Source organism: Drosophila sechellia, chromosome 2R (assembly GCF_004382195.2).
Source record: "Drosophila sechellia strain sech25 chromosome 2R, ASM438219v1, whole genome shotgun sequence".
Lineage (NCBI taxonomy): Eukaryota > Metazoa > Arthropoda > Insecta > Diptera > Drosophilidae > Drosophila > Drosophila sechellia.
The window spans coordinates 8,299,871-8,320,245 of record NC_045950.1 but is presented as its reverse complement, the minus strand read 5'-3'; the positions used below and the strand labels follow the sequence as shown (position 1 = coordinate 8,320,245).

Genomic DNA, 20,375 nt, shown 5'->3' with positions numbered 1-20,375 from the left:
TTTCGGCAGTTTGTTTTCAGCTAAAGTCTACTGTGTGTTCTTATTTTTACCAGTCATTAACAATAATATTGACACACTACACTAATTAAGTTCCTAATTATTTCTATTAACACATTTGTTGACGAGCTGATTCATTTGATTTAATTACAAGGTTTTACCCTAAATTAAATATGCTAATATCGAGATATTGTTTACTACTACAATACTAAGTGAATAAATCGTCGATGTTTTGGGTTAAAGATTATTGTTGATGAATTTGGTTGGTGAATATGTAATATTTGCTCCAATAACAGCGTTATTTAAATTTTAAAAATTTGAATATTTGCTCGCACTCTGCGTAGTTATCTTGACTAATTTTCACCTCTAGACAATTCACCTAAGCTGTCGATAGACGATAAATTTCCAATCGATTGAGCGGTGTGACCGTTCTACTAATCTATAAATGGCTGCCGCATGAAAAAGTAAACCTCTCGTTTTGCGAACCGGAAAAATTGTGAATTGCGGCCAAAGAAAGGCAGAAAAAGTTCCAAATAGGTAGTACAGTTACAAGTTAACTGCCAGGTAAGAAATTCAAACCAAGATTAGCTGGGGGAAAAGCGAAATATACGCTTTTTCACGGCGTGGTGAAATTTGCAAAAGACCGCGACGTCGGCGGCGGCATTTCGATTTCTCCCCCTTAAACAAAACGTGTCTGTGTGTCGTAAAGTGTATGTTTTTCGTCGTTTATTGATTAGGATAAGTGCAGCGGAACGATGTCCATTCCGCCGTACATGATACCGCAGAATGCGTGGGCAGCCCAGCTGATGGCCCAGCAGGCCTACGCGGCTGCCCATGCTCAGCAGGCTCAACTGCACGCCCAGCAGCAGATGGCCAACCAGATCCAGCAGATTCCGCCACCGGGTGCTCCGCTGCCGCCGGCCGGTGGCCACCCCAACGGGATACCGATCCCGGCGGGAGGTCAGGGACCCGGATTGGGCCAGATTCCCACGCCCAAACCGGACATACTCACCGAGGAGAAGCTGCAGGAGAAGGCGCTCAAATGGCAGCATCTGCAGTCCAAGCGATTCGCTGAGAAGCGCAAGTTTGGCTTTGTGGATACCCAAAAGGAGGATATGCCGCCGGAGCACATCAGGAAGATCATTCGCGATCACGGAGATATGACGTCGCGCAAGTATCGTCATGACAAGCGAGTCTACCTCGGAGCCCTGAAGTACATGCCACATGCTGTGCTCAAGCTGCTGGAGAACATGCCCATGCCATGGGAGCAGATCCGGGATGTCCAGGTGCTGTACCACATTACGGGAGCCATCACCTTTGTCAATGAGATTCCCTGGGTTATTGAGCCCGTCTACATAGCACAATGGGGGTAAGTTGACTTCAGCTTTTCCCAGTGGACACAACTGACGTCAAACACTTCCGCAGAACAATGTGGATCATGATGCGGCGTGAGAAACGCGATCGTCGCCACTTTAAACGTATGAGATTCCCGCCATTTGACGATGAGGAGCCGCCTCTAGACTATGCCGACAACGTGCTGGACGTGGAGCCCTTGGAGGCGATTCAAATTGAGCTGGACAATGATGAAGACAATGCCGTATACAAATGGTTTTATGACCATCGACCTCTAGTGGATACACAGTGAGTTTTGATTTGTCATTTATATCTGATCTCGTTTTGATTCATTTATTACCAACTAAGGTTTGTAAACGGCACTACTTACCGAAAGTGGAATCTTTCCCTGCCTCAGCTAGCCACGCTGTATCGATTGGCCAACCAATTGCTCACCGATCTAGTGGACAATAACTTCTTTTATCTGTTTGACCCAAAAAGTTTTTTCACCGCCAAGGCTCTTAATATGGCCATTCCAGGTGGACCCAAGTTTGAACCCCTCATTAAGGACCACAATGTTGGGTAAGACAATGCATGCCCTAAATACTGGTTAAAATGTAATTCCTGCTTTTATTTAATTTTAGGGACGAGGATTGGAACGAGTTCAACGACATTAACAAAGTCATTATCCGGCAGCCAATTCGCACGGAATACCGCATTGCCTTCCCTTACTTGTACAACAATATGCCGCACTTTGTGCATTTGAGCTGGTAAGAGCCCACATTCTTCGAAAATTACCATTCTAAAATCTTATTTACGTGGTTAGAAACGTTTCCAAGTGAACAGCCTCTCTGGAAATGCTTCATGCCGCGTTAGAAAAACGACGAGCTCCCAGGTTACTGCCAAATTTGCGATAAAACGGGAGCTGCAATGAATATGTTCGTGGCGATTGTTAAGAATTAATCGTGACTGCTGATAGTTGCATACATTTAAACTCACTTAAAGCTTAAAGGATCCACATGACCGATGTACTTTGTCTTTTTCAGGTATCACACTCCCAACGTGGTCTATATCAAGACCGAAGATCCCGATCTGCCTGCATTTTACTTTGATCCGCTCATCAATCCCATATCCCATCGCAATGCAAACTCGAAGATTCAGGAGCCGCTGCCTGATGACGATGAGGACTTTACTCTTCCGGACGACGTGCAGCCGTTCCTGCAGGACACTCCCCTGTACACTGACAATACTGCAAACGGAATCGCCTTGCTATGGGCACCCCGCCCCTTTAATATGCGCTCTGGTCGCTCCCGTCGTGCCATCGATGTACCGCTGGTCAAGTGCTGGTACAAGGAGCACTGTCCACCTGGACATCCGGTTAAGGTGCGCGTTAGCTACCAGAAACTGCTCAAATACTATGTGCTCAATGCCCTAAAACATCGGAAACCAAAGCCACAAAAGAAACGGTGAGTTCTATTCAAGTCGAACTATAGCAACGTTTTGAATTGTATCCTTACTTTGCAGCTACCTCTTCCGTTCGTTTAAGGCCACTAAATTCTTCCAGACCACAACTCTGGATTGGGTTGAGGCTGGACTGCAAGTTTGTCGTCAGGGATACAATATGCTGAACCTTTTGATTCACCGAAAAAATCTTAACTACTTGCATTTAGATTACAATTTTAACTTGAAGCCCGTTAAAACTCTGACCACCAAGGAGCGTAAGAAGTCGCGATTCGGAAATGGTAAGCAGTTAAATGTCTAACGATTTCCCTTTTAACAAATCCTTTCATTCATATTATTATATATTAGCTTTCCATTTGTGCCGTGAGATCCTGCGTTTGACCAAGCTAATCATTGACTCTCATGTTCAGTATCGGCTAAACAATGTGGACGCCTTTCAGTTGGCTGACGGACTGCAGTACATATTCGCTCATGTTGGCCAGCTGACTGGCATGTATCGCTATAAATACAAGCTGATGAGGCAGATTCGAATGTGTAAGGATCTGAAACATTTGATATACTATCGCTTCAACACGGGGCCCGTTGGCAAAGGACCCGGATGTGGCTTTTGGGCACCTGGATGGCGAGTCTGGCTGTTCTTTATGCGCGGCATCACTCCGCTACTGGAACGCTGGCTGGGCAATCTATTGTCGCGTCAGTTCGAGGGTCGTCACTCCAAGGGTGTGGCCAAGACAGTGACTAAGCAGCGTGTTGAATCCCACTTTGATCTGGAGTTGCGGGCCTCCGTGATGCACGATATTGTGGACATGATGCCCGAGGGCATCAAGCAGAACAAAGCTCGTACCATTTTGCAGCATTTATCGGAGGCATGGCGTTGCTGGAAGGCGAACATTCCGTGGAAGGTGCCCGGTCTACCCATTCCCATTGAGAATATGATCCTGCGTTACGTGAAGATGAAAGCCGACTGGTGGACGAATACGGCTCACTATAATCGGGAACGTATACGACGTGGAGCAACTGTGGACAAGACAGTGTGCAAGAAGAATCTGGGGCGACTAACACGCCTTTATCTGAAGGCGGAGCAGGAGAGGCAGCACAACTACTTAAAGGATGGTCCATACATATCACCGGAGGAGGCTGTGGCTATTTACACAACCACCGTCCATTGGCTGGAGTCACGTCGCTTTGCGCCCATTCCCTTCCCACCACTTTCGTACAAACACGATACCAAGCTGCTGATTTTGGCTCTTGAGAGGCTAAAAGAGGCGTACAGCGTTAAGTCCAGGCTTAATCAAAGTCAGCGTGAGGAGCTGGGCCTCATCGAACAGGCCTACGACAATCCTCACGAGGCATTGTCCCGCATCAAGCGTCATCTGCTCACGCAGCGAGCGTTCAAGGAGGTGGGTTATCACTATTTCTATCTGTATTTGTACTTCATGTTAAAACTTGTATTTCTATTTTAGGTGGGCATTGAGTTCATGGACTTGTACAGCCATCTGATTCCAGTCTACGAGGTGGAACCCCTGGAAAAGATCACAGACGCATATTTGGATCAGTATCTGTGGTATGAGGCTGACAAGCGTCGATTGTTTCCGCCATGGATCAAGCCCAGTGACACGGAGCCACCACCATTGTTGGCCTACAAGTGGTGTCAAGGTATAAGTTTGAACAAGCTGCTAGAGAACATTTTTGATGGCGGTACCGGGCATTTTGGGTGTGTGATTTGTAGCAAAGTGATATGTATTTGATCATCCCCTTGTTGCAAACCTCACGCCAAAGATGATCTGCGAAATACACAGTGTTTTGGAACAAAAAGGAATATAAAACCCCTTTGATACTATCCAATCTCTTACTTAGTTTAAACGTATTGTTATCCCCAACAGGCATTAACAATCTGCAGGATGTGTGGGATGTGGGTGAGGGCGAGTGCAATGTGCTGCTGGAGTCCAGATTTGAAAAGCTGTACGAGAAGATTGACTTGACGCTGCTTAATCGTTTGCTCCGCCTGATTGTCGATCACAATATCGCCGATTACATGACGGCCAAGAACAACGTTGTGATCAACTACAAGGACATGAACCACACGAACAGCTACGGCATCATTCGCGGTCTGCAGTTTTCATCGTTCATCACACAGTACTATGGACTGGTGCTAGATCTCTTGGTTTTGGGTCTCCATCGATCCAGCGAGATGGCTGGTCCACCCCAAATGCCGAACGACTTCCTCACGTTCCAGGACACAGTTACTGAAACGGCACATCCTATTCGATTGTACTGCCGCTATGTGGATCGTATTCACTTGTTCTTCAGATTCTCGGCGGAGGAGGCGCGCGATCTGATCCAGCGCTATCTTACCGAGCATCCGGATCCGAACAACGAAAACATTGTGGGCTACAATAACAAGAAGTGTTGGCCACGCGATGCGCGCATGCGTTTGATGAAGCACGATGTGAACTTGTAAGTCTCCATTCACTCAATATCCACTTTGAATGTGCGTAACGACGAAATTCTTTTGTTTTAAAGGGGTCGTGCAGTCTTCTGGGACATTAAGAACCGACTACCTCGCTCTGTGACCACCATTGGTTGGGAGAGCACTTTCGTTTCGGTGTATTCCAAGGACAATCCCAATCTGCTGTTCAACATGAGTGGATTTGAGTGTCGCATTTTGCCAAAGGTTCCTTTAGCCACTAATTCAACTTAAGATCAGTTTATAATTCATTGTTTTTCCCCCACCCCACAGTGTCGCACCCAGAATGAAGAGTTTACCCATCGTGATGGTGTTTGGAATTTACAGAACGAAATCACAAAGGAACGCACTGCCCAGTGCTTCCTGCGGGTGGATGATGAGTCATTGGGTCGTTTCCATAATCGTGTTCGACAGATCCTGATGGCCTCTGGGTCCACTACGTTCACAAAAGTATTTTATAAACATGTCTTTTAAGGATTTAAAAGTAAAACCCATACTTTCGATTTTAGATTGTGAACAAATGGAACACAGCGCTCATAGGCTTGATGACCTACTTCCGCGAGGCTGTAGTCAATACCCAGGAACTTTTGGACCTGTTGGTCAAGTGCGAGAACAAAATTCAGACTCGCATCAAGATTGGCCTCAACTCTAAGATGCCTTCCCGTTTCCCGCCCGTTGTGTTCTACACTCCCAAGGAACTGGGCGGTCTGGGAATGTTGAGCATGGGTCACGTCTTGATTCCGCAATCCGATCTCCGTTGGTCCAAGCAAACTGATGTGGGCATAACCCACTTCCGCTCCGGTTGGTGTTAAGGAAATCCGATTACTAGTACATAATGCTAAGTAGCAATTCATACTTCTTACAGGTATGTCGCACGATGAGGATCAGCTTATTCCCAATCTGTATCGATACATTCAGCCGTGGGAGAGTGAGTTTATAGACTCGCAGCGAGTTTGGGCGGAGTACGCATTGAAGCGTCAGGAGGCGAATGCCCAGAACCGTAGGCTCACACTGGAGGATTTGGAGGATAGCTGGGATCGCGGTATTCCACGTATCAACACATTATTCCAAAAGGATCGTCACACACTGGCCTACGACAAGGGCTGGCGCATTCGTACCGAGTTTAAGCAATACCAGGTGCTTAAGCAGAATCCCTTCTGGTGGACGCATCAGCGTCACGATGGCAAGCTGTGGAACCTGAACAATTACCGCACGGATATGATCCAGGCGTTGGGTGGAGTGGAGGGCATACTGGAGCACACGCTGTTCAAGGGCACCTACTTCCCCACGTGGGAGGGTCTTTTCTGGGAAAAGGCTTCCGGTTTCGAAGAGTCAATGAAGTACAAGAAGTTGACCAATGCTCAGCGATCGGGTCTCAACCAGATTCCGAATCGTCGATTCACACTTTGGTGGTCACCGACTATCAATCGAGCGAATGTGTACGTCGGTTTCCAGGTGCAACTGGATCTGACTGGTATATTCATGCACGGCAAGATTCCGACACTGAAGATCTCGCTGATTCAAATATTCCGTGCCCATTTGTGGCAGAAGATCCACGAGTCGATTGTCATGGATTTGTGTCAGGTGTTCGATCAGGAACTGGACGCCTTGGAAATCGAGACGGTGCAGAAGGAAACCATCCATCCACGTAAGTCCTACAAGATGAACTCGTCGTGTGCCGACATCCTGCTCTTCCCCGCCTACAAATGGAATGTGTCGCGACCTTCGCTGCTGGCCGATACCAAGGACACCATGGATAACACCACCACTCAAAAGTACTGGCTGGATATCCAGTTGCGTTGGGGCGATTATGACTCGCACGACGTGGAGCGCTATGCCAGGGCCAAGTTCCTCGATTACACCACTGACAACATGTCCATCTATCCCTCACCGACGGGCGTGTTGATTGCCATCGATTTGGCCTACAATCTGCACTCGGCCTACGGCAACTGGTTCCCCGGCTGCAAGACCCTCATTCAGCAGGCCATGGCCAAAATTATGAAGGCAAACCCCGCGCTCTATGTGCTGCGTGAGCGCATCCGCAAGGCGTTGCAGCTGTACTCTTCGGAGCCAACGGAGCCGTACCTCAGTTCGCAGAATTACGGAGAGCTGTTCTCGAACCAGATCATCTGGTTTGTGGACGACACCAACGTGTATCGTGTCACCATACACAAGACGTTCGAGGGAAATCTGACAACGAAGCCCATTAACGGAGCAATCTTCATCTTTAATCCGCGAACCGGTCAGCTCTTCCTTAAGATCATCCACACCTCTGTGTGGGCTGGCCAGAAGCGTTTGGGCCAGCTGGCCAAGTGGAAGACTGCTGAGGAAGTGGCCGCTTTGATTCGATCATTGCCGGTTGAGGAGCAGCCCAAACAAATTATTGTGACGCGCAAGGGCATGTTGGACCCGCTGGAGGTGCACTTGCTCGACTTCCCAAACATTGTGATCAAGGGCTCTGAGCTTCAGCTACCGTTCCAGGCTTGTCTCAAAGTCGAGAAGTTTGGTGACCTCATTCTAAAGGCTACCGAGCCACAGATGGTGCTCTTCAACCTGTACGACGATTGGCTAAAGACCATCTCTTCATATACGGCTTTCAGTCGACTTATCCTCATTCTGCGCGCTCTCCACGTCAATACGGAGAGGACAAAGATCATACTGAAGCCGGACAAGACCACCATAACGGAGGCGCATCATATTTGGCCCACTCTGACCGACGAGGAATGGATTAAGGTGGAAGTGCAGCTGAAGGACCTCATTCTCGCCGATTACGGCAAGAAGAACAACGTAAATGTGGCCTCGCTAACTCAGTCCGAGATCCGTGACATCATTCTGGGCATGGAGATCAGTGCGCCCTCAGCGCAGCGCCAGCAGATTGCTGAGATCGAAAAGCAGACCAAGGAGCAAAACCAACTGACGGCCACGACTACGCGTACCACAAACAAGCATGGTGACGAAATTATAACCTCCACTACATCCAATTACGAAACGCAGACGTTCAGCTCGAAGACAGAGTGGCGAGTAAGAGCTATCTCAGCCACCAATCTGCACCTGCGAACGAATCACATCTACGTAAGCTCGGACGACATAAAGGAGACCGGCTACACCTACATCCTGCCCAAGAACATACTCAAGAAGTTTGTCACGATCTCGGATCTGCGGGCCCAGATAGCTGGCTACTTGTACGGTGTGAGTCCACCGGACAATCCGCAGGTAAAGGAGATTCGGTGCATCGTAATGCCGCCGCAGTGGGGCACTCACCAGACGATCAACTTGCCCAACACCCTGCCCACGCATCAGTATCTCAAGGACATGGAACCGCTAGGATGGATCCACACGCAGCCCAACGAGCTGCCCCAATTGTCACCGCAGGACATTACGACGCACGCGAAGATCATGCAGGAGAACTCCAACTGGGATGGCGAGAAGACGATCGTGATCACGTGCTCCTTTACGCCCGGCTCCTGCTCCCTTACGGCCTACAAGCTGACGCCTTCGGGCTTCGAGTGGGGCTCCAAGAACACGGACAAGGGTAACAATCCCAAGGGATACCTGCCTTCGCACTACGAACGCGTTCAGATGCTGTTGTCGAACAAGTTCCTTGGGTTCTTCATGGTGCCAGCGCAAAGCAGCTGGAACTACAACTTCATGGGCGTGCGCCACGATCCCAACATGAAGTACGAACTGCAGTTGGCCAACCCGAAGGAGTTCTACCACGAGCTGCATCGCACCTCGCATTTCCTGCTCTTCTCGAATCTCGAGGACGGCGGCGATGGTGCCGGTGCGGATCGGGAGGATGTGTACGCGTAGGCGGTGCTCATCTGAAGTCTTAGGGTTCTCGTTTTAGTGCATACAAACAATTTTATAAGCCTGTTTTCAAATGCTAGCATGTAGGTACATTTTGTAATAAAAAAAACCATTCTTTTCCCAACAAGTCGCATGGTTGCCAGGGTATTTATTACTCCGCCTCCGATACTAGACTTAATATTTATAACATTCGTTAACTACGGTGAGTGTTCTGTTTGTATGACTAAATTAATGCTAAATTTTTGTTTGGTTCGGTTTTGGTTCCAGTTTCGGTTTCTAGGTACGTTAGTGTAACTGCTGACCCGAATTCAGGAGCACTTCCACAGCACGATGGCCAGGTTGCCGGCGAAGAACAAATAGAGAATGTTCTCCGTCTCGTAGGAGACCTCGAAGCCGAACCCTTCGCCCACGACCACATGCCAGTAGATGCCGAACTTCTTGTCCATGTTCTCCTTGATGATTCTGGCAGCGTGCTGACGGTAGATTAAAAGTATTTAGTTGAGTTTTTATCCTCTTTCGTTAATTTATAAGTAAGTAATCATAAAAGGATTTAAGGTCGACCAACTTGATAATCTTTTGAGATCTTTTTAGATAAAAAGTATTTAGTGGAGTCTTTATCCTTTTTGTTTAATTTATAAGTAAGTAATCATAAAAGGATTTAAGGTCAAACAACTTGATAATCTTTTGAGATCTTCTCAATGAGAATGTAATGTAATAGCCCGTTCAAAGTGAAAGGATTTTATTTTAATTACCTCGTAGTTCGATGAGTATTTCTCGCAGGCGGTAATGGACAGTTCAATGGCCTCTATCCGCATCTCCTCGTTCATGTCGGTGTGCTTAAATCGGGAGTGGATTCCATCAGCAAATAGTCTGGAATGTAGTTAACTCTATACTTAACCAACCTTCACCAGAGGATAAACGTGCACGATTTTCTTCTCGCCCTCCTTGCCGGCCTCCTCGTCCGCCATGTCTGCGATTCACCAACGACTGATGGAAGGACTATCAACCAGGCGAGCAAGCACTATCACGGAGCCACGCTAATGTAATAAAAATCGAGTTAAATTCCTATTTACGTGTGACACACAAGTCAAGGTAAAGGCAGCACTAGTGTAGCTAGGTGAATGTTTATGAATCCTTCCTTTTTGCGCTATTGTCACGGCAGTTTGGCTGCTATGGCAATTTGGTTTCGGGCACACGGTTTCGCTTTCGATTGGCCTGCCAGCCTGTCAAGAGCGAGGTTGACTTACAACTAACGATGGCTCCGGATCCGCCGGCTCCGTGCTGACGCCAACTCCATTAACTGGCAACCACAGCCGGGGCAGGAACTTGTGTGAGCTGAGGGAGTTAATGGCTACACTGCTCGGTGTGCGCTGCGTTTGCGCCAAGTCTGCATGCTAAGGGACCCATGACTCCTGCTCCCTCCCTGCATCCTGCATCCCCTGATTCAGTTGCAAACAAAAGCTATTTCCGTGCGGGTGCCACAGCGAGACAGACGACGCGGCGTCATAGTCATCATCTTGGCGGCAAGGCAACCCCAATTTTCGCAGCGATTTGTGCACTGAAAGTAGTCAGCTGGGGGAGGAGTGGTCACCCATGTTCTGGGAAACCCACCCGCACCCCCGATGATGCACTCAAAATGTCAACAGATTGTCAGTTAACAGAACTTGTGGGTATTGGTTTATTGTAAAGTCTTAAAAGGAATTAATGACCCAAAAATAGAGGCAGAAGTTAGATGATTTGCAAATGTTATTCATAGTCCAAAAGTATTAATAAAACGAGATCCTAACAAGATTATTGTAATATTAGCTTGCAGTTCTTACACTTCGCACATTGAAATATGGGTTTTTATGCTCACTATCGAAATACAACCGTTTAACTTAAGCTTAGTTGATGTTAGTAAATCTAAATCCTAGACATAATGACTAAAGTTTGAATACCGATCTTCGGTTTGTCAAGAATTCATTATTGTTAATAAAAAATGATTTGGAAATTTGTAATGCACAAACGAGAGTTCGAAATGCTGTTATTAATTTGGTTAAATATATACTAGTTTTAGGTATCGTATCTTATGATTCGGGTTCTTGATCCCAGCATTCCTCCTCTCGTTCCTGGTCGACTAAAGCAGCATCCTGGGAGGAACGATCAGAAAACTCGTATGGCTCAGACCACTCCGATTCCTCATCGGAACTAACTATTAAAACACACTCGTTCTCTACTTTTAGATTATTTTCCAATAGCAGTTCCTCGATAAGTTCTTTGGTGGCACCCACGTGTTCTAGGCGATCCAATAAGACAGAAATAGGCATATTACAAGTGTCCTGGTAAGTATCCTCCTCTATCTCTGAGGATTTGAAATGTCTTTTGAAACGCTGAAGCTCCATTTGCACTTCGGTCCAGAGCTTCTGCGTCTTGGTGCGCGTATCCACATAAAATGGATATTCCACGGCATGAATTAGCTTATAGGGAGTTGATTCCTTATCGATATTGGGTTTGCTCACCAACGGGTTAACCAACTGCATCTCCAGCATATCCTTGCGAACGAATATGGCTATCTGTGAAACGTGGCCCACGGACTCGTATTCCTTGGGCGGATTACCCACTCCCGTAAGGGAAAACATGTAGTTCGGGTACTTCTCCACAATGCCCAAACACCAATTCTTGAACTCATCGCGTGACCACTCGAACTTGTGATCCTCGTGGCGAAAACCATTTGGCAACAGCGGATTGAACCGCGTAAATATAACGTTAAAGTCCGAGTTTGGCGTGCTGATGACTACCAATTTCGGCTGCATGAAACCAAAAATATTGACTGGAATTTTGGCCAATACATCGTCGTAAACGTGCTCGATTCTGAAATGAAAACATTAAATACATATAGAGTTGTGTTAAAATGTAAAAAGTAATAATTTAAAATGGATGGGGTTTAAACAACAAGGAACTTACAGTTCGATTGCGATAACAGCGTCGGTGTCCCTCAATTCTTCCGAAGAATCTGCCACATTCCCCTGCATAATTTGAACTTTTAGAGGTCTCGCACGACTCCGTACATAATCGGAAACAAGTGGATTAACGCTGGTTAAGTTTCTCCTGAGCAAGGACTCGTCGATGTCCACCTGCGAGTAAATGAAGTATTTAAAAAAAACCGTCATTTCAAGGAAACAAATGGGACTGGAACGAGCAAAATTTATGATTTTAATTCAGCACAGTACTGAATATTATATTGATAACTTTTGAAGGTGTAAAAAGGGTTTTAAACTATTTAAATGGTGAAATGTTGTATTACTTTAAATTAAAATAAGTTAACTTCGCTTTTTATATTAAATAAAATACAATTAAGTTGATAATGCACCTTTCTCACAATTAAAGAATACGGTCACTCTGAAAAACAGCATTTACATCTCTCCCTATGGTCACACCACAAAACTGCGTGTCTGTGTTGTGTGTCCGTAGCAGTGCACAGGAAGAATGTGTAATTGTTACGAAAAGCCAAATGGATGCGAAATTGTACTGCAAAGCCTGTTGTGAGAGTGCAATAATACACCGTTGCACCAAGTGAAAAGTGTAAGCATTGCGAATCAAGCGCCCAACCAAACGCAAACAGTGAAAAACATTCAAACACTTGGAACGGGTCAAAAGAAAACGTAGAAAAACAAGAAGAAGAGAACTAGTAATACGTGAGAAAAATACATACTGAAAACTCAATTCGACTTTTCAGCCCATTAGCAAATGATTGGCGCACGAAAAGCGTTGAATTCAAAGGGAGAACGTTGAGCAACCGAATAAATGTGTCAGCATTTAATTCTTTGCTTAATAATGCCGGCCAGATAATCGATTTTTTTCGGGACCTCGGCATGTTTGTATGTCGTGTTGTTTGTGTTTCGAGACATGGTGGTGCGTTCGCGATTGTTTGTGTTTGTATTCGTGCCCCCGGACGCGCACTAGGCTAGTTCACTTTGCAACACTGCAACATAGCAGAAGAACGAATATATGCACATGAATTTTAGTAAAAACAAGAAATGAAAGAATCACTTATTCCAATAGTGCAATTTGCAATAAAAAAGTACTCGGTCGTACTCCGTGTAATCGTTGAGGCGTTGCCTAACACTGCACGGCAAACAATTAAAAATAAGTTTGATAAAAACGGACTTGAGGCAAACGAAAAAAAAACAAAACAACGAAATTCCCTCGCATATTTATCAATTTTAGTTTGAATAGATGCCACAATACTGGACTCATAACCTAAAAATAGATATCTAACACCCATCAATCTTCTTCTTTCATCAGCAGTTGAATAAGAATCACAGTCGAAAGCGGAATCACACAAAAACAAAAGACTTTGCATACAATAAAATCAAACAAGATATCCTAAACGTGAGTATCAAATCCCAGAAACTTTCGAAAAGTGCCACCGAAAATCGGCCAAGGATCCTCGCCAGCTGCCGCGATGGGCAAGCGCCTCCAATTGGAGCGCCCCACCACGGATCGCAGTGCTCGCAAGCGAAAGCGTTCTGCGGTCAAGGCCGCCGAGAAACGCCAGCGCTTGAGTGGCGGTTCCAGCAGCGCCAACGGCTTCGAGTTCCACGAGAACGACGATGAGGAGTCCTGTTCCTCGGGAGGATCTGCTGCCGGCACTGAGGCTGATCCCCCCACACTACTGCACACCCCGCAAGCCCGAAGTCTGCTCTTGACGGGAGCCAGCATTGCCAGCGATCACAACAACTCCAGTGTGATGGAGTCACCGCGCCCGGTCTACACGCTCCGACCTTCGGTGGTCAACGGAACCATTCTGAGAGATGTGCTCTCCAAGGCCTGGCGCTTGGGCCGACCCATAGGTAAGTGCACTAAAAGGAGCAATTATGTTTTTTAAGAGAATAAACGAACCATTTGTTTTAGGAAAGGGCAACTTTGGCGAGATCTTCCTAGCCTCGGACGACACTGTTTGCCCTGCCAGCTCGGAGACAGCCAAGTACGTGGTCAAAATTGAACCGCATTCAAATGGGCCTCTGTTTGTTGAGATTCACTGTCTGATCAACACATCCCGGAACAATGGTATGCTTTGGAAATACTCAGCATTGTCACATTTGTATCCTTACACATTTTTAGATTTATCAGATATCGCAGAAGATGCTGCAAGCCTGCCAGCCCCACAGACGCATGTCCTCAGCAGGGGACCGCCCTCCGGAATTCCCAGCTTTATTGCGTCGGGCACCCACTATTTTGGAGACGTTCGCTACCGCTTTCTGGTGCTGCCGCGCTTCGATCGCGATCTGCACTCGCTGATCAAGAACTCAAGAGTGCAGCAGAAGTCACTCCTAGTGCTCGCCGTACACATTATCAATGTCCTAGAGAATCTGCACGACAAGGGTTACTGTCATAATGACATTAAGGCACAGAATTTGATGGTGTCCAAGTGCAAGTACCTTAGGAGGCAGGCAGTGCCCAAGGGTAATGGCTACGAGGATCACTATGAGGAGAAGCAGCAGACCACGGACAGTGGCAACAGCTCAGAGCAGGAGACCAACGACGATGACTACTTCCTGAAGAGAGAAAAGTTCGCACTGAAAAAAATTGTCGATATTAAGCAGGATGAAGACGAAGACGACGAGGACTTCGATGATGGCGCCACGTCGAACAGCAACAATAGCAACAGCCTAGACGTCTTCCAAACTCCAGTGAACAAAAAGCGATCCGTACGCAATGCAGTCCAGTTCAGCGGGTCCAATCCAGTGCGCGCTTGCCGTCGTGAAAAGCGCAACTCCATGTACGAGGAGATGGTTAAATCGCACTATTTGCGACCCACCAAGCGGATTAGTTATCGCGAGGAGTTCAACGAAGATGGTTATCCCAAGGAAACAGCGGAAAATAGCGATGAATCGCCTGAATCCTCTGATAACGAGTCGGATGAATTTATTCCCCCCTCGAACCGTCGCCCCGCTATCAAAAGGGGCAGAAGCGCTCAGATAGCCACACCAAAAAAAACGCCGGTTTCGACGCGGGTCAGCCGCCAGGAGAAGGTAAAGAAGGAACCGAACGGTGATCAAAAACGCAGCAGGGGCAGCAAGCACGTGGACAGCAACCCGACGGAGTACAAATTCCTGCCCACTGAAGAGGAGCATGTGTTTCTTATCGACTTCGGCCTGGCGTCTAAGTTCCAAGATCGCGGAGTTCATCGCCCTTTTATCATGGATCAGCGCAGGGCGCACGACGGAACTCTAGAGTTTACGTCACGTGACGCCCACCTGGGTGCCCATTCGCGACGCAGTGATCTGGAGTGCCTAGGCTACAACCTGTTGTACTGGTCCGAGGGTTATCTGCCGTGGAAGGACGTGGCGCAGCAGCAGCAGCAGGAGAAAGTGCATCGCGCTAAGGAGCTGTTTATGACGGATGTGCCGGAGATGCTGCGACAGTTTTATGGAAAGCAAGTTCCTAAATATCTGGGAGAGTTCCTGCTGCAGATCGGTCAGCTCGCTTACCAAGAGCGACCCAACTACGAGCGCTACCGCAAAATCTTTAAGCGCGAGTACCAGCGCCTGGGTTACGATCCCAATCAAATGCGTTTGAGCAGCGAGGAGATCCTCCGCACCTGTGTCTCCACCAAGGACGTGGTGGATGGCAGCAAGTGTGACATCTTCGAGCTGAACAACAAGGCAGCCGTAAATGTGATGCGAAACTCAACGCTAAGCACTCCGTTCCAGGAGCACTCACTTACGAACCGCGTATCGCCCAAGAATCTGCGTTCCAAGTCGAATAAGAAAACGACGAAAAAGAAGTTTTCGTGGGCGGAGGTGCTATCACAGGATCCTGATCAAATAGCCCGCGAACGGGCAGTGAAGGAGTTTGAGCGGGAGGAGACCATCTGCCCGCTGGAATCCCGTCTTCCAAGGCGCTACGAAGGTAAACCCACTTACGCGATACTAGACATGGAGCAGCGGCGTCGCGAAAAGGGTTTGGTTGTCCAGGAGCATAATGAGGAGGAGGAGGGGGAGGCAGACGAAGACGATGAAGAGGAGAACCAGGAGGCAATGGATGTTGAGCAACAGGAGGATGAAGAGGCGGCAGATAGCGAAGAAGGCGAGGTAAAATTCATAAAATAATATGTATAAATTTATCTAACCAGTTAACAAAAGATGAGCAACGAGTATTTCGGTTGGACTAGTTTTTTGGCGAAGTCTCAAAAGAACTGTTATAATAATGTTTATTTATTTAATACAGGATGAATCGGATAGATCAATGGAGGACAGTGACTGCTCCGATCATTCCCAGAAACGTGCGCGTGGTCGCCCCAAGGGCACCCACCGGAAGCAAACCACCAGCAGGCAGACCCAGTCCCAGCAGAACCAGCCGCCGGTGAAGGTCCATCGGGGAGTGGGTCGTCCGGGCAAGAACTCGGGCGTCGTCAAACTGGCCGCCGGAGCCGTTGGCAAGAACCGCACTACGCCGCTATCGGCAGTGGCCAGTAACAAACGTGGCTGCGCCACACGCAAGGAGAATTCCACTCTGGCATCGGCCACCGGCGAGGGAGAGCGAAAGCTGAAATCAGGCCGTACGCGCAGAGCTCTTTATAAGACTGAACCCAAACACGGCGAGCACGATGCGGAGAATAACTCGAGTCTGCTCGTTGTGCAGAACCTGTACGGCGAATACGATGACGAGAACAACTACGGCAAGGGGCGGAGTGTCCACTCGTCCAGGCACTGTCGCAAATAATTGCCAGATGACACTTAGGAATAGCGACTATAGACGGATCATTAGGAAGTCGGACGACGAAGGAAACAGAACAGAACAGAACGGAACGGAAAAGAATAAATCTAAATTCGCTTTCAAGTATTTTTAGTGGTAATTAAGGAACGAACAGGACAGATCCTACTTATAATCATACTTCGGACCTGTCGGCAGGCGAGGCATGGACTCGAACTAGTGAGACCGACAACATGTTGTGTAATTTTGGTTTTTAAACATTTTATCGATAAGTTGACATAAGGTTTTTTGATTGGCACTCTCAGCTCCATAGGGAAGATGTTGTTGAATTATCCATTATAGCATGTACGAGTAGTCCCCAGATGTAAGAGATGTTTATATGTTTAGCAGGTGCACAGGAGCAGTGCGCCATTGGCCTTGATAGGAAATCCTTGATTTTTAGTATATTACATTTATTTTCGAGTTTTGTGTTAGTTTCGTTAGGCTATCAACTACCATATTATAGACCACATGTACGACTCGTTTCACCCACATTTCATGCAGCCAGGTACATACTCTCCTCAAAAAGTATTTAATATAACTAGATAATGGTTATTTCATAAAAACAATAAAAGTCTAAGCTAGGATATGCGTGTATAAACAGCAGCGGAAATAAACTAGAATTGTATTTCCTTAACAATCAACTTGTGCCTGTTTCATTTCCAGTCGAAGTCAAGCTCTTACCAGTCCAATATGTTCTATTGTCTCAATGCGACGCATTAGCTGGAAGAAGCGCATCTCGGCACAGCCGAACTCCACGACCTTCTTGATTTGATCCTTCCAGCGGGCGTCCTCCATGATCTGGATCGTGGCGCAGTATCGCTGCTCGTACACCGGCGGATCGAAGGTAATGCCGGTTTCAGTCATTTTGGTCAAGGACCCGCAACTAAACTTGTGCGAAAACATTGCGCGTTTTGTTAGAGTGACCAATGGAATCCGTGGCGAAAATCTTACTGCAACTGCCCTTGGAAAACTATCCAGAACTATGCTATCTGTATATCGATAGGTTCTGTTTTCAAAAAAGAGGCGGCCATTTTTGAGTATCGAATCTATTTGTCCTATTTCTGTAGGAAATATATCATAAATACCTAACCATAAATATTTTTAATTGTTTTTAACGCCTTTCTAGGATACGAATTCAATTCGGTATTTTCGATAGTTCTTGTTTTGAAAATTTATGCATTGAAATCTTCAGGATTCTAATATTTTACTCAATTATATATGTAAATATCTTGCTGGTGGGTACTATTTAAATTGACGATCTTTTTCCAATAGCTATGTTATAAATTTCAATACCACCTTCATTATGGTAATCAGTGTAGCTTTTGTGGTATGGGAATCACGCAATTTCCGGCATCCTTTCCGGACGACCTTCGCTGCAGGTGCTTGCCTCCCATTCGCACTGGAACTTGGTGGTAGACCTCACCAACCATCAACCACCAACCACTCCACCCGGTCATTGAATTACCAGAAAGGTCTGCTGGTCGTGGGAGCTTTCCATCCTGGTGTGATGGACATACCTATAATATGGTAAGCGCTTTAACTTTTCAACCTGCTACCATAATTTCCAGGCTAATTGCCATTGCCCTGCGCTTGAAATGGAAATTTACAAATCAATAAAATTTATTGCCCGGTCCTGGTGGCGGTTCGTCCTTCCCACCATGGCTGCCATAATTATACACGGCCTGTCCTGTCGCCACGGACTGACTTTCGTTATTGTTTGCACTGAAAGACGTTGCCGAGGCTCTCATAAAGCCATCAAATGCGAAAGGACACTGGAAAAAACCCCAGAGGATACATGGTAAAGGTCAACTTATATTGTATATTTATGACCAAAGGCCTTTTAAAATATACTCATATACATTAGTTTTATTATTGGTTACATATTAGCTCTTTATAACCGATGTTATACGAAAGGATTACGAATTTTTTTTCCGTTTAAATGGGGCCGGTAGTCCGCACGGAAACCGAAAATCCAATAACGGTTTTGGGTTCCGAGCCTTGCGTGCTCCACGAAGTCATCGGTTTTACAGTTTAGTTCGCAATCGCCACCCGTGCCATCGAGTAGCCCGTCAAACGATGGCCAACTTCAGTCCGCACCAGCTGTCGAATCCCCGGGCCAATGTCTTCATCCTGGTAAATCTCGGTTGCGAGATGCTCTACGTGATCGATCAGCGGCTGAAGGCGCAGCAGATTGCTCAGGACAAGTCGGTTCAGGGTAAGAAATCCCTCCAAGAAATCTGAACTTAGAGTCGTCCTTGCAAACTTTGGTAAAGGTTAAAGTTCGAGTCTGGAGCCTTCTACATAGCTATATGCTTTAATTCAAATAAAAAGGTTTATAAGATACTATATATATCTTCCTTCAGTTATCCACGATGTGACTTCTGTGCTGCTGGAACCAAAGTTTATAGACTCGCTCCTAAACGGATCGAAACACAACAGTGCGCAGCTTTTGACCGCCGAGCACTGCAAGTTTATGCTGAACGACATTGCCACCTGCTCCTTGATGCGACTCGACGAGCAGTCTATGTCCAAGCTGTGGAATCTGATGACCATGGTCTACAAGTGGCAGCTGTTCGTTTCCCGCCATCAGCACCACCTGCTGGAGATTACTTTTCGGCACTTGGACGCGATCAACAGGTTGTATCCGGATGCCAAACGGCACATGCTGATTGACTTCACGAAGAACACGCTGCTGGACTTTTGGAATGCCAGCGGTGAGGATGCGCAGCTGTCCATTTACCAGACGAATCGGGCCTGGCTGCAGTGCTTTAACACAAAGATATCGCTTCTGATTCGGATGGGCTTTCAGGCCATGGACGGTAGTTTCATCAGGGACGTGGATCAGGATTACTACGCGGAATACGTTGAGTCAGCCGGCGATAATATCTATGCGAAGAGTGCCGAGCAGCGGGAGCGCCAACAGCGAGAGCCCAACAGCATGGATCAACTGGCAGCTCAGCTGAACATAAATCCGCCGCAAAGCGAGGATCTGCAGCCCATCAACGCCCGCCAGTTCCAGCAGCAGTTCGAGCAGGCTTTCGGCAATGTGCTCTTCAATGACACAGCGGCCAGCTCCTCTGGCTGCGAGTTTGTCCAGCTGCAGCCTACTACATCGGCATCATCCTCGGAAAAGGTAGCGACGACCATGTCGCGGGGAGGATCCTTGCTGAACCAGAACCTGCTGGACTTGTACAGCAAAATGCCTTGAAGCCAAAGTCACTTCTTTTTGAAAATATTTATTTCTGCTTCAGTTGGTTTATGTAAAATAATTATAAAAACGACGAAGGTTGCATAGTTATTCTTTGTTTGTTTGTTTTCATCGAAGACATTGTTGTGATCAAAAAATAAATCAACTTTAGAATATTCAACTTGCAAATTGTTGTGAAATGTTTGGTGTGCGTTGTGTGGGTGTGGTGGGCGCTGCGTTGGTGTGGTGGGCGTTGTGCGGGTGTGGTGGGCATTGGGCGGGTGTGGTGGGCTTTATGTAGGTGTGGTGTGCGGTAAAATATAATCAAAGGTCGAAAATGTACAATTACAAATATAAAAGTTAAGGGCATCCTCCCTCCCATCG

At 46.9% G+C, this 20,375-nt stretch overlaps 5 protein-coding genes and 1 non-coding gene across 8 annotated transcripts; 4 read left to right on the top strand and 2 right to left on the bottom strand.

Moving 5' to 3' along the window:
• The first annotated feature begins 440 nt into the window (after nt 1-440).
• Nucleotides 441-9,191, top strand: LOC6608764 (pre-mRNA-processing-splicing factor 8). The gene is made up of 14 exons (XM_002033451.2): nt 441-561; nt 735-1,366; nt 1,423-1,638; nt 1,699-1,911; nt 1,974-2,099; nt 2,376-2,795; nt 2,854-3,071; nt 3,139-4,190; nt 4,254-4,446; nt 4,674-5,247; nt 5,314-5,464; nt 5,531-5,707; nt 5,767-6,058; nt 6,123-9,191. The coding sequence occupies exons 2-14, from the start codon at nt 753-755 to the stop codon at nt 9,065-9,067; spliced, it is 7,191 nt and encodes a 2,396-aa protein (XP_002033487.1). The 5' UTR covers nt 441-561; nt 735-752; the 3' UTR covers nt 9,068-9,191.
• On the top strand, nt 2,143-2,320 carry LOC116800751. The gene has a single exon (XR_004361607.1).
• LOC6608763 (dynein light chain 4, axonemal) lies at nt 9,180-10,292 on the bottom strand. Its single transcript, XM_002033450.2, has 3 exons — nt 9,967-10,292; nt 9,817-9,900; nt 9,180-9,537 (listed from the first exon to the last, which is right to left on the bottom strand). The coding sequence occupies exons 1-3, from the start codon at nt 10,030-10,032 to the stop codon at nt 9,373-9,375; spliced, it is 315 nt and encodes a 104-aa protein (XP_002033486.1). The 5' UTR covers nt 10,033-10,292; the 3' UTR covers nt 9,180-9,372.
• Nucleotides 10,293-10,711: 419 nt separating this feature from the next.
• On the bottom strand, nt 10,712-17,799 carry LOC6608761 (small RNA 2'-O-methyltransferase). Its single transcript, XM_002033448.2, has 3 exons — nt 17,486-17,799; nt 12,008-12,177; nt 10,712-11,914 (listed from the first exon to the last, which is right to left on the bottom strand). The coding sequence occupies exons 1-3, from the start codon at nt 17,705-17,707 to the stop codon at nt 11,131-11,133; spliced, it is 1,176 nt and encodes a 391-aa protein (XP_002033484.2). The 5' UTR covers nt 17,708-17,799; the 3' UTR covers nt 10,712-11,130.
• On the top strand, nt 12,484-17,445 carry LOC6608762 (glutamic acid-rich protein). Of its 3 annotated transcripts, none has more exons than XM_002033449.2 (5): nt 12,484-12,625; nt 13,352-13,896; nt 13,958-14,113; nt 14,168-16,140; nt 16,277-17,445. In XM_002033449.2, exons 2-5 carry the CDS (start codon nt 13,509-13,511, stop codon nt 16,769-16,771), a joined length of 3,012 nt encoding a protein of 1,003 aa, XP_002033485.1. In that variant the 5' UTR covers nt 12,484-12,625; nt 13,352-13,508; the 3' UTR covers nt 16,772-17,445. The 3 variants fall into 3 exon arrangements, with proteins under 3 accessions (XP_002033485.1, XP_032572003.1, XP_032572002.1); XM_032716112.1 differs by having other exon boundaries at nt 12,500-12,625; nt 13,349-13,896; nt 14,177-16,140; XM_032716111.1 differs by having other exon boundaries at nt 12,500-12,625; nt 13,349-13,896.
• Nucleotides 17,800-18,798: 999 nt separating the features above from the next.
• On the top strand, nt 18,799-20,102 carry LOC6608760 (protein OSCP1). The gene is made up of 2 exons (XM_002033447.2): nt 18,799-19,019; nt 19,168-20,102. Exons 1-2 carry the CDS (start codon nt 18,881-18,883, stop codon nt 20,010-20,012), a joined length of 984 nt encoding a protein of 327 aa, XP_002033483.1. The 5' UTR covers nt 18,799-18,880; the 3' UTR covers nt 20,013-20,102.
• Nucleotides 20,103-20,375: the final 273 nt, after the last annotated feature.